The following is a 12,208-nucleotide window of genomic DNA, read 5'->3' as shown; positions in this document are numbered from 1 at the left end:
TGGGAGGGAGTCTGTGTGGCAGATGCACAAGCTCAACTCCAGGCTCTACTAAAATAATTTAATAAGAAAAACGGAGTTTTTGCAACGGAGGCTGAGACAGCTCCTTTTTCTCTCCTCCCTTCCCCCGCCCCATCCCTCCCAGCAAACCACACACTAAGGACCAGCCCTTTTGCAGCGATTAGGCAGGACTGCGCCATCTGGCCACCAGGGGGCGGCCCTGCGCGCGGTCCACGTGGCGCAGCCTCCCGACGGGAGGAGGAGCCGGACCTGCCACAGTGGCAGGGCTGGGGCAGGTCACTCAGAGCTGTCCCCATCCGGGCCGCTGTCCGGCGTGGGCGGGAGGAGGGGTCTCCGGCGGGAGCGCTTGACCCGGCGAGGGGCCATCTGCAGCCTCCGCTTCAGCACCGCTATGGGCAGGGTGGGGAGCTGTCAAGGGCAGGGAAGCCATGGGGGGCGGGGCAGGGCAGGGCAGGGCAGGTGAGGAGGGGAACTTCTCACCAGCCACTGTGTCCTGGCTGTCCACTGTGGGCTCCCAGTAGATGCTCTCCCCACGCCTGAAGTTTCGGTGCAGCCGCGTGCAGAGCGTCGCCAGGGTGAGCAGCACCAACAGGAAGGTCAGGGCCATGGCAGCCCAGGCGGCCTCCTCCGTGCGCGGGGTGGGGCCCCGGGCTGCCGGCGGAGGCGCTGCTGCGCGAGCGGCCGGGGAAGCCTGACTTGGACAGGCACAGACCCCTGGGCTGCTTTGCCCTTTGGGCACCTGAGCCTCTAGCCTGGAGCTGACACTGCTTCCAGGCCCCCCAAGCAGCAGTGGGCCGGTGGGCACAGATGGGGCATTATCCCTTGCACCCTGGGGTCCCAACATAGGCTGCTTGGCCTCCATGCTCCGTGAGGAAACAGAGCGGAACCTCAGGGCTGAGGGGGTGGGCTGGAGACCAAGGGCAGCCCGCAGCCCACGCCTCTTGGCACCACCAGGAAAGAGCTGCCTAGGCCCTCTAGATGCCACCTCTACGCCTGGGGGCCTCCAGCTCCGCAGAGTAAAGGCCAAAGCCGTGGCCTAAGAGGAGAAGAGACAGCAATCACCCTTTCCCTGCCCAGATCACCCAGTGACACCACCACCCTGGGCCACCAACCCAATGACCATCAAGCCTGGCCAGCACCCCTCACCTGTACGCACCCTCTCCGGCACAGCCTCCCTCTGCCCGGTGTTGGCACCAAGGGATAGGGCCCAGAAAAACTGTCAGAGTGAAACCATGCTTTCTCCTTCTTTTGCTTCCGCCGCCTCCTCCTCTTCAGCCAGTGGGCAGCCCAGGCTGGCTCTACCCATGCCATCTCCAGTGCCACCCCCCATGCTGCCAGTACCAGGGGCTATGAAAGGAGGTAACTGTTAGAGCTAAGACAAAGATGGGGAGCAAGCAAGAGGAGGCCCTGAATTCCCCTTGCCCTGAACGTGGAGCCGCAGCCTCTGCCAGTGCCAGACAACCACCTTTCAGCAACCACGTACCCGCTCCTGGGTGAGGCTGGAGTCAGGGGCCAGTAAGGGCCGGGCCACGCAAATGTGGGCCAGGAAGGCAAGCTGGAGCTTCAGCCAGGGGTGGGCACAGGGATGGTAGAGGAAGCTGACATCCTCAGCCTGGAGGAAAGGCATGGAGACATCAAGCCAGGTCCCTCCCTAAGAATCCCAAGTTCTCCCATCCTGAGGAGCCAACTTAAAGGGACTCCCAGGATGGCCAGATGACCCTTCCACCTTCAGGGCTCAGGAAAGGACAAAGGGCCCTGGATACTGGCGTGCACCCCCTCTTGCCTCTGAAGGCATTCCTTTCATCCCTCCTCTCCATGCACTGCCACCCCTCAAAGCTCACAACTTCTGTGGCAGCATGCGTGGTTAACCCTGCCAGACTCAGACCACACTCTTTAGCTATATTTCTCTGGACCTGCCACGGTGGCTCTACAGGTTCCCAGTCTAGACTGTAAGCACCCCCCAAACAGAGACCAGCTCTTCTATGTATTGACCCATCTATGTATTCAATCTCGTCTCCCCAGCGCATCCAAATACAGGGCACAAAGGCAGCAGGTGCACAATCTCAGGATGGAAACCCTTCATCAATTATTAATTATTCTTTGATTGAGCTGACCTGACACTCAGCACTTGTGCCAGATGCTACAGGAGATGCCAAAAGAGAACTCCTGGACTCCGCTTGCAGGGAATGCAAAGGAAACTCAGGGGAACAGAACTAACGCAAATGAAAGCGCAAACTAATAACACTCGAAGTGATTAGTTGTTAAATTACAAGAGATACATTATAAGCATTACACAAATTTGGAGAAGGTGATGAATAAATAAGGGCTAATATGATCAGGCAAGGTCTCAAGAGAGAGCTGAGTCCTATGCTGGGCTTTGAAGATGGATGGGGATGGATGGCAGGAGGGCAGAGAGCTGTCCCCTTCAAGTCAGGATACGCCAGGTGTTGAGGGGAATAAGCAGGTGCAAAAGTACAGCGGTGGGAATAAGCCTCGAACTCATATGTGTGGTGAGCAGACCAACAAGACGAGAGGAACCAAAGATGTGGGGAGGATGGATGAGGTTTACTTAACGAGGTAGAGCCTGAAAAACTAGACAGGGGAGTATGGCCATGATAAGGCGAGAAATAAGGAGCCACTGGTTTCTGAACAGTGGAATGAAAGGGCTGTTTGGGAAAAGAAATCAGGTAGGTGGCAGGAGCTCTTTTGGCCTGGAGCTATTACAAGGATCAAAAAAAAAAAAAAAAAAAGATATTTCAGAAGGAAAACCAAAGGGACAGAGAAGCTATCCAACCACTGGCAATGAAAATAGGCAGCCACACAAGGTGAACCCCCAGTTTGGTTGGTAACCTGAGGTACACACTCCTTACAGCTTCCTATTTTCCAAAGTGCTGTCCCACACTATTTGTTAACTCCTCATGGGGAGGGATGTTACCAATAACCTCTCTTACAGAAAAATGAGGCCTAGAGAAGTCAGGAGACTTCCAAAGTCACACAGCAGAGCTGGAGCACAGGTTGTTTTTTCCTACTACCCTCAGAGTTTCCCTTGCAGCCTCCTGCCCACACAGCCAGCTACTCAACAGGATTCCTGACAAGCACTGCTGAGGACCAAGGCCTGTGGCTCACTGTCCTGGGACTAAGAACATTGCCCCTTACTGGGGGGAGTGGTAAAGAATGGAACTGGTGAGCAGAAAAGGTGGAGAAATCCTGCGAGGAGCTCGCTGTTTCCAGTGCAGACACTGAGGATGCCTCCTGCTTGTACTTACCTGCCGTGGACTCACCCGTGTGTAGGTCACTCTTGGAGACACCTATACAGGGGGAAGAGAAGAGAGCTTAGAGCCCACGGGGGACTCTGGGTGGGGGGAGGACAGCAAGCCCGTGCCGTCACGTTGGAATGGAAACGTTGGTGACTTGAGGGCCGGAGGAACCGGCAGAGGTGCTCAGAGGGTGGCTGTGGAGGGTGCCGCGAGGCCAGGGCGGCACTGGGCTGCCCCTTCACACTCCTCTCTCCCACCGCCCTCCAGGCACCCACCTGTGGGGGCAGAGGCCACAGGCCCTCGGGACAACGGGCTCCCGCCTCCTCCGCCGGCTCAGCCACCACCTGTGGGTTCAAGGCGCAGAAGAGCTGGGGCGTTTGGCCTCGGCGCGGGCTCTGCCCTCTCCCTCCCAGGCCCAGCCCTCCAAGGGGAGAACTCCTAGTCCCCTCTCCGCGCGCCACTCCTTCCAGCACGAACTTTTAGCCGAAGGCTTCTCGGGAGCGGGTAGCCTTACCTCACTGGGACCCAGGAGCCCCGCCAGGGCCGCCAGGAGCAGCAGTTGGGGCGGAGGCGGAGGAGGCGCCATCCCGGCCCGCCCCAGCACTGCCCGCAGCCCAGCAAGCCAGGGAGCGCGCGCCGCCTGGCCCTGCCCCCGCGCACCCACGCCGCCCGCGTGCCCACGTAGACCCCGGGCTCGCGCGCGCCGTCCCGCCCCGACCCCAGACCGCGCGCCGCGACTCCCCAGGCTCGCGCGCCCCTCGCCTCGCCCCGCCTCGCCCCGCCCCGCCCCCGCAGCTCCGGCCCACTCTCGCCGGGTCCCCGCCCCGCCCCAGTGCCCGCCCACAGCCCGGGACAGTGCGCGCACGCGTCCTCAACCCCAAGCCGGAAAAGTTCGGAAGCCGGTCTTCGGCGCGCCGCGCTGCGAGGCAGGCGGGACCACCTCCTTCGCCCGGGCACTCGTCTCAGCGGGTCTCCGCGGCCTGCAGGGCGCAGCTGCAGCTCCTGGGTGGAATCTTGGAGCGGGGAGGAGGGCGGGAATTGGGATTCCACTGTGAACTGGGTGGCCCAGGAGGGGAGACGGGTCCGCTCCTTCGGCAAACCCGCTTCAGACTTATCAATGTGACCTGCATCTAGAAGAGGGACAGAAGCCTGAAGTCCGAGCTGCAGGAGGAAGAGGGTCCCCACTCTAGAGCTACACCTTCATCCCATCCCACTCTTGCCCTCGCAAATAGCGCCCGAACCCGGAGGAGTCTCCAAGGGTCTCAGGCCTCCACGCTCCCCAGACCCAGAAGTCCCAGGAAGCTGGAGCCGGGCTGGGGGCTGCTTTCTTGCCCACGTCCGCCTCCGCTTTCGTAATTAGCCCAGCGGGCACCAGCAGATGCCCAAGGAGACTTTGGTCACCGTGAGGTGGAGTCACAGGCCTCGCCCCCAGCAGGGAGCGCTGGCCAGACGTCACCTGCAGCGGGTGCCCGCTCTGCCGCCCTCTCCCCGGTGCCCTTCTCCTTGGCCCGGCTCAGGATTTTGAGGAAAGACGGGAAAGTGGGTGGAGGGTGAGAGTTGAAATGCCCAGCCCCAAACTTTGAAATAGAGCAAGACCGTCTCCCACATAGCTGTGACTTGCAAGGGGTATTTCTTACCCTTCCCCCATTCCCCGGTAATTGCCAGTTATTGAGCTGATGAAGGGACTGCCATCTATCCCCTGCCACGGCCGGGTCGCGGGGTGATAGGCATCCCCCTCCACGGGCACCTGAGTGCGTCTTTTCCTCCAGCCTATTCTCGGAGGTTTGGGGCTGTTTCTTTTGGGGAAGTCCTTCCTGGGGAGCGGTGTTGAGGATTTCTTCTACCAGGTTCCAGGGGAGCCCCACGCTCCCCGGGGGGATCGGCACAGCGCACTAATGCAGGCAAGGGAAAGAGCATTCCCCGGCACTCCAGCCTCCCGCTGCTAAACCGCGGTCAGGGCACGACGCCGGCCCTGGCCCTCGCTGGCCCTGAGCCGGACCCCCGCCCGGCCGGGTTATTGCGCAGTTGCGGGTGCCCGCGGGGCCAAGACAAACACCGAGGTCAGAGAGCACAGCCGAGCCTGGCGACGGAGGTGCGGGTGGTGGCTCCGGCTGCACTGCAGCCGCCCCGCGAAAGCCCGGGAGCCCGCGCCGGGAGCTGCGGTTTATTCACTTCTCCCTTTTGCTACTTCTCAACAGCGGCCCCTGAGGGCGCAGCGACGCAGGTCTCCCCGGTAGCTGCACACCCTACACACCACGCGGGACGGAGGGGCGGGGGCAGAGGATTCTGAGACTCATCCCCGTCCCCCAAGCCTCGGTCTCCAAGTCTCCCCGCTTCTCTGCCCCCCACACCCCACTCCCTTCCGTCTCGCCGGCGCGTCCTCGCTCCCTCCCCGTGGCCTCCGCTCCTTTCACCTCTTGCTCCTGCTTGTCGCAATCACTGTACAAAGGGCCGTGGGCGGGAGTGGGGGGGCGGGTGAGGGGAGCCGGGACCGAACTGGCTGCCTCTGCGGGGCCGCGGCCAATCCGGAGTGCACCCCCTCCCTCCCCGCGGGAGGGCCCTGGGCAGCCGCCGCGGCCCGGCGGAGCCGCGGCCAGAGCAGGGAGCTCGCCAAGGGGACGTCCCCGCCGCTGCCGCCCGCCGGAGGCTCTCCGGCCTCGCCATGCCGCCGTGGGGCGCCGCCCTCGCCCTGCTCCTGGCCGCGCTCGCCCTGCTTGGCCTGCTCGCCGCGCTGCTGCGGCGCCCCGGGAGGCGCGCCGTCGGAGCGAGGACCCTGCCGGGGGCGCAGGGCCAAGACCACGAGGAGGAGGTGGACGGCGCAGGCCCCGCGGACCAGTTCAGCGACGAGCGTGAGCCTCTGCCCGGCGGGTGCAGGCTCATCTGTAAGCCGTCGGCGCTGGCCCAGTGCCTGCTGCGCGCCTTGCGACGCTCGACAGCGCTGGAGCCGGGCCCGCGCTCCTGGCTCTCCGGGCCCCACCTGCAGACCCTCTGCCATTTCGTGCTGCCGGTGGGGCCGGGGTCCGATCTGGCCCGGGAGTACCTGCAGTTGGCGGACGACGGGCTGGTGGCCCTGGACTGGGTCGTGGGACCTTGCGCCCGGGGCCGCCGGGTCACCAATGCCGGGGGCCTCCCGGCGGTGCTGCTGGTGATCCCCAATGCCTGGGGACGCCTCACCCGCAACGTGCTCGGCCTCTGCATGCTGGCCCTAGAGCGCGGCTACTACCCGGTCATCTTCCACCGTCGCGGCCACCACGGCTGCCCACTGGTCAGCCCCCGGCTGCAGCCTTTCGGGGACCCGTCTGATCTCAAAGAGGCCATCACTTACATCCGCTTCCGACACCCCGCAGCCCCGCTGTTCGCGGTGAGCGAGGGCTCAGGCTCGGCGCTGCTGCTGTCCTACCTGGGCGAGTGTGGCTCCTCCAGCTACATGACTGGTGCAGCCTGCATCTCGCCGGTGCTATGCTGCCGCGAGTGGTTTGAGGCCGGCCTGCCCTGGCCCTACGAGCGGGGCTTTCTGCTCCACCAGAAGATCGCCCTCAGCAGGTGGGTAACGGAGGCTGCAGACGAGCAATGGGGGGAATAGAGGTTTGGGACTGAGAAACGGCTCTGCCTGGTTTTGAATCAAACAGGTTTAGAGCAATTTGGGCAAAGTTTTCCTCACACACTTCCTGAAGCGTCCAAACCCTCTAGTCTGGACAGAATCAGGGAAGCAGGTTTAAAAGCCACAGACGGACTCAGCATCATTAGCTAGAGCAGGGACTCCTGACCTGGGGCCCGCTGGCCTCACCTCAGCCCCACCGTGTCCTAGCAACCTGAGCACCTGCCCCACCCGCCACAAGAGGCAGCACCTGACATCGCTTAGTCCATAGCTTGTCAAATCAGCAAAGAGGGCTTTGGAAGCAATTGTGACTGGTTATCTGTCCAGAATATTTCCTCTGAGCCTGGAGGTGACAGGAATAAGAAATTTGGTGGTATTTGATTTATTAAAATTCTTTAGACCTGACAGATGTTTTGCATATTCCCAGGTATATACTCAATATTTAATGCAAAAATTTTAAGAATATTTAAACATTTTTTTTAATCTCCAAAAAGAAAAGAATCTACCACCAGGGTGACAGGGGAGAATTTTCCACTGAGAAGGCCTGAGTGACATTCCCACAGCAAATAACCAGGCCTCTGCTTACACTGTTGTTTTCCTAGGAGATAGAAGAACGAGGTCAAAGACATGATGGCAGCAGTGTGGTGTGGCAGAAAGACCTGGGATGTGGGGTCAGACCCACTTGGGTTCAAATCCTGAATTTCCAGCAAGTTAGCTAACCCCTTTGAGCCTCACTTCCCTCTTCAGTTAAATGGAGTTTATAATAACCACTTCCCAAGGTGGTTATAAGCATGAAATAAGATAACGAAAGTAAGGGGCCTGGCACCAATACATGGTGACAATTGTGATTTCTCTTTCTTTCCTTGCCCTATTTTGCCTCCTGTTCTAAGAAGGTCAACCCTGAGCTCAGCAACAGCCCATGTGCTACCATGGCAACCCAGAGCCGCTGGAACAGTCCAGGGGCAAGGTACTTTCACATGGCTTAACTGCCAGTTTCCATCCCCAAATGACCATCCTCAGTGCTGACCCTGGGCACCAGCTGGAGGATAAGGTAAGGGAAGTGGAGAGGAAACCTGGGCCTTTAGGAACTGCCCTGCCCATGGAATTTTGGGATTGCCAACTTGGGGCAAGCCTCTTTGAATGTTTGCAGGAAACACCTATCCAAATTCAGCTGGCTAAGGCTGAATTAATCCAATAAAGGACTGAGCTGTCCATCCTGGCCTCCTGGTCAGGGTGCCAGGCCCTCTCCAGGGAGGTGGAAACAGCAAAGATGTTCCTCTTTCCCAGAGCAGTTGCTCTCAGGCTCCCATTTGGGACCTCACCCAATTAATTACACTCCCAGTCACTTCCTCCGCCCCTCAGCCCTCTCTAGGAATACCTACCTGCCCCACTGATCAAGGACACACTCATTTGTCATCAGCTGGATAGCATATTATCTTTCAAAAAAGCAAACTAATACAACTTAAAGTAAGATGTTAATGTTGGGGGATGTCACTTGCTGGTTTGGATAGTCTGAGCCATCGAGTTCTTCCAAGAGAGGTTCAGGAGGTGACATTTCATAGCAGGCTCCCTACAGAGGGTCAGAAGATGAGGTCTGGAGGAGAGCTGTTGCAATAACTCAGAGGCTGTAAAGTCAAATGCTGCCCCAGGGCTGGGGAGGTAATGCCATGAATGACTGTCCTGGTAGAAACTGTAACACAGGAAGGAGGGAGGAAATACCCTGATTGTTGCCATGCCAGTCCATGTCGCCAGATCTCCCCATTTCCCTCGAGAAGCCAGAAAGATGCATTTTATGTGAAATCTCCTGATTTTAAATGATGGCAATGACATGGAAGTTTTTAAATACATTCTATGGCCAAAGAAAGCCTCTGTGGTCAGAATCTGGCCTGTAGGCTGCCACTCTGTAACTTCTGCTGTCAATTTATTTTCCAGTTCTTTCCTCTCTTTCCTTCCTTCCCCATTCAACTTCTTTCTGCCAGGTACGCCACAGCCCTGGAGGACACAGTGGACACTGGAAAACTGTTCAGGAGTCGCTCCCTGCGAGAGTTTGAAGAGACCCTCTTCTGCCACACCAAGAGCTTCCCCATCAGCTGGGACACCTACTGGGACCACAACGACCCCCTCCGGGATGTGGACGAGGCAGCCGTACCTGTGCTATGCATCTGTAGCGCCGATGATCCTGTGTGCGGGCCCCCAAACCACTTTCTGCCAACTGAACTCTTTCACAGCAACCCCTACTTCTTCCTCCTGCTCAGCCGCCACGGAGGCCACTGTGGCTTCCTGCGCCAGGAGCCCTTGCCAGCCTGGAGCCACGAGGTCATCTTGGAGTACTTCCGGGCCTTGACTGAGTTCTTCCGAACGGAAGAGAGGATGAAAGGGCTGAGCAGACGCCGAGTTTCTTTCCTAGGGGGCCGGCGTCGCTGGGGAACCCTGCCAAAGCGGGAGGTCTCTCCCTCTTCCAACCTGGAGGAGATCTTTAGCTGGAAGAGATCGTATACAAGGTGAGACCTGACCCAAGAACCCGCCAGCACTGCGAGGAAGAACAGAGCTGGGCACGGCTGAGTCCTGAAAACGCAGTGAGGACTGAGTGGGGCAGGCGGCTTCAGCTCTTTGCCCCTGATTCAGCCCCTTCTCTCTTAAACTGGTCTGTGGAAAGAGATGGAACTTCCAGCAAGCTAGCGTTCATTTGCCCCTGAGCAGAACTCCTGCCCAGGCCCTGCTCTACACATGCCAACTCATCCTGGTTCAGCAGCTGGGCATTCCCTGTCACAGTCCCCTGTCACCGACTTCATAAGCCAAAGAATATCTCCATGTATGTCCCTGGACTCAAGAGAAAATGCTTGCTCACAGCAAAGATACAAAGGAGATGAGTTTTGTGAGCCATTGGGCAGGTCTGTGTCACATAAATAATCAGCTCTGTGACACTGGTTCTCAAGCTGGAGCCACCTGATGTAGTGAGGACAGGATGTTTGTGTCTCGATGCCACTTCCCTCGTTTTTTTCTGAGGCTGTGGCGCTCTGCTGACTTCATGTGGTGGCAGATGTGGAAGCGGCTCACAGAGCCAATGCATCTTGCGTTGAGTGTGAGATAGGCCCAGAGGCAGTAAGTGCTGTGCTGAGACGGGGTTGGGGAGGGCAACCAGCTAGAGAGCGTGAACGCCTGCGTCTGGAATACCAAGGGCCAGTCTTTCGGTGGAGTTCTGCAAGTCCTGACTGGGAGTGGGGCTGATCTGGGGCTTCAGCCTAGGACCTCAAGACTCACTAGAGAGATCCCAAGGATGATTTTAGGAAGACGAAATCCTTGCAGGGTCTGCTTGACCATGGCTCAAGGAGCCAGGCTCGCAGACATTCTAGCTGCTCCCTCCAGTACCATTTCGGGGGATTACTCCAGAGAGTTCTAGCCAGAGGTGTTTTCCTCCTGAGATGTGAGCTTTCTCTAAGTGGTAAAAGTATAAACCTCATATCTTAGGTGTTTTTTTGGTTAGTTGCCCTCTTTTCTGACACTACTACTAGCCTTTCCCTCTCCAGACCCTGGAGAGACATCTGGGACCAGAGAAAGCAAACAAAGTTTCCAAGAGATTGGCTAGAGCTGACTCAGTGATTTATGAATATTTCACATTACCATGCTTTTTCTGCTCATTCAAAAGGCCATCCATGTAGATGCAGGAAAAGCTTCCTCCTGGATCTGACCACTCAGTGACTGATAGGCTCTTTGGTTTTATGAGGACTAATGCTTAAGATCAGAGTAAAATAAGGCATTGTACAGATTGACCCACACCTTGGTTTGGATTAGGCCATTAAGCAATACAATAGGACATCCAGTTCCTCCCAGAAAAGCTTTGCCCTGAAATTTTAATTGGTCATCAAGAAAGAAGGCACCTGTTTTGACAGGAAGCTCCATACTGGCCTCACAAATAGCAAAACAATTTGAAGAAGGAGAAATGTCTACCAAAAGCCATACCCTAAGGCTTGGTATGAGGAATTTCTGGGGCCATGATTTTAGGTTTGGATAATTTTAGCCCATCCTTGTTCGTCTGGATCAAATAAGAAGAAACTCTGAACTATCCAAGAATCTAAACTGAAATGCAGACAACATTCAATTATCTAAGACACATTATCCTGTCATGAAAAAATTCCTTCCCTCCTTCCCCACTTCTTGTTCCTCCTCCTCTATGTTCCTCATCTAACATTCTCTCACCATTTCTGAGCAGGAGAGATAATAAGGAAGTGAACCCTAAAGAAGCTGTTGTACTTCTGGTTAACGCCTTGGTGTAAGGCTTGGCAAAGAAGAATTACTGACATCTGGCCAGCCCCGTCCCCCAGCATCTGGTACAGTGGGGATTTCAGTTTATTAGGTCTTGCAGTCCCATATGCAGGACCCTATAATCATTCAGCACTCACTGCAAAATGGGGAGCAGTCCAGTGGTTTTTAACCACCCCCCACCCTCACCCCCCAGGATTAAAGGGCCCCTAAGGGCTAAAATCCAGATTGTTTCTCTAGGCCAGATAACCACGGGACTCTGGTTAAGATAATAGCTTTTGGAGAAATCATGGTTCCTTTTTTACAGGAAAGCCAGCTTGTGGGGTGGGGTGGGGTAGGATATATATATATATATATTTTTTTTTTTCCAGTTATAGTCTTAAAGCTCTGTGAACAGCAGAACAGCCCTTGTCTCTTGGATCCCCTTGGATCCACAGCCCTAATCACCTAAACCCTAAAGTATTTCTCCTCCATGCCCCTGTGCCAGAGGTACTCATAGCCATTCTCAGGAAGCTACCTCTCTCTCATCTTCTCATCACCATTTGGTGACATCACTGCTTTTCAAGCCATTTTTGCCAAGAAAGCATAGTTCCTGTTCAAGCAGGTTTGGGTGACCCTGTCCTTCAGTCTAACGATGAAGGAATCACCCAAATTGGCTCTGCTTTTGTTAATAGCTAATTATATGAAACCAGATGGAGGAACCCCAGGCACACATTCTGAGAGAATGCATGGCCCTAAAAACAAAGTGACAAATTATGAGTTTGCGGAAGCAAGAAACAAACAACAAAACAAACAAAACCCAAAGAAATACCACTGAGTTGGGAGTTTTCCAGGTAGCAAGTCTTTGGCAATCCTCTCAGGTCTCATTCACTTGCTTGCCTCCCTTTTGGTCTCTTCATTATTTATAAACACCTTCAAATGGTAAAGGGGGAAAAGAAAACACAACCCAATTACAATAAAGGAGGCATAATCTCAGACCTGAGTTATCTGTCTCCACCCACTGGATCAGAATGCAGGAAGCAGACAACGGCTTCTCAAGGTTTCCTTGAGTCCTGCTAAGTTCTGACCTCTGATA

The 12,208-nt window shown here is 56.4% G+C and overlaps 2 protein-coding genes across 6 annotated transcripts; one reads left to right on the top strand and one right to left on the bottom strand.

Annotated features, from left to right (window-relative positions):
- Positions 1 to 44: 44 nt before the first annotated feature.
- On the bottom strand, positions 45 to 3,936 carry TP53I13 (tumor protein p53 inducible protein 13). Of its 5 annotated transcripts, XM_081220417.1 has the most exons (7): positions 3,790 to 3,931; positions 3,551 to 3,619; positions 3,285 to 3,326; positions 1,502 to 1,630; positions 1,165 to 1,365; positions 499 to 1,054; positions 45 to 407 (listed from the first exon to the last, which is right to left on the bottom strand). In XM_081220417.1, exons 1-7 carry the CDS (start codon positions 3,859 to 3,861, stop codon positions 295 to 297), a joined length of 1,182 nt encoding a protein of 393 aa, XP_081076543.1. In that variant the 5' UTR covers positions 3,862 to 3,931; the 3' UTR covers positions 45 to 294. The 5 variants fall into 5 exon arrangements, with proteins under 5 accessions (XP_081076543.1, XP_081076547.1, XP_081076545.1 ...); XM_081220421.1 differs by lacking the exon at positions 1,165 to 1,365 and having other exon boundaries at positions 3,790 to 3,936; XM_081220419.1 differs by lacking the exon at positions 1,502 to 1,630 and having other exon boundaries at positions 3,790 to 3,932.
- A 2,001-nt stretch (positions 3,937 to 5,937) lies between these two features.
- On the top strand, positions 5,938 to 11,260 carry ABHD15 (abhydrolase domain containing 15; the record flags this gene model as incomplete). Its single annotated transcript, XM_081219140.1, has 2 exons — positions 5,938 to 6,818; positions 8,853 to 11,260. 2 exons carry the CDS (start codon positions 5,938 to 5,940, stop codon positions 9,376 to 9,378), a joined length of 1,407 nt encoding a protein of 468 aa, XP_081075266.1. The 3' UTR covers positions 9,379 to 11,260.
- Between the last annotated feature and the right edge of the window lie 948 nt (positions 11,261 to 12,208).

The sequence above is a fragment of the Mesoplodon bidens genome, assembly GCF_964165515.1.
Source record: "Mesoplodon bidens genome assembly, chromosome: 19".
NCBI lineage: Eukaryota > Metazoa > Chordata > Mammalia > Artiodactyla > Ziphiidae > Mesoplodon > Mesoplodon bidens.
Note: the sequence above shows the minus strand (reverse complement) of the source record. Positions and strands in the feature narration are given on the sequence as shown.

Bases quoted from the DNA above. Each gene is read 5' to 3' on its own strand.
- TP53I13 (XM_081220417.1), bottom strand. From the start codon at position 3,861: ATGGCGCCTCCTCCGCCTCCGCCCCAACTGCTGCTCCTGGCGGCCCTG. The intron at 1,366-1,501 runs GTACGTGGTTGC...CTCCTTTCATAG, and splicing joins CCAGCCTCACCCAGGAGCGG to CCCCTGGTACTGGCAGCATG. The intron at 1,055-1,164 runs GTGAGGGGTGCT...TTCTCCTCTTAG, and splicing joins GCCGGAGAGGGTGCGTACAG to GCCACGGCTTTGGCCTTTAC.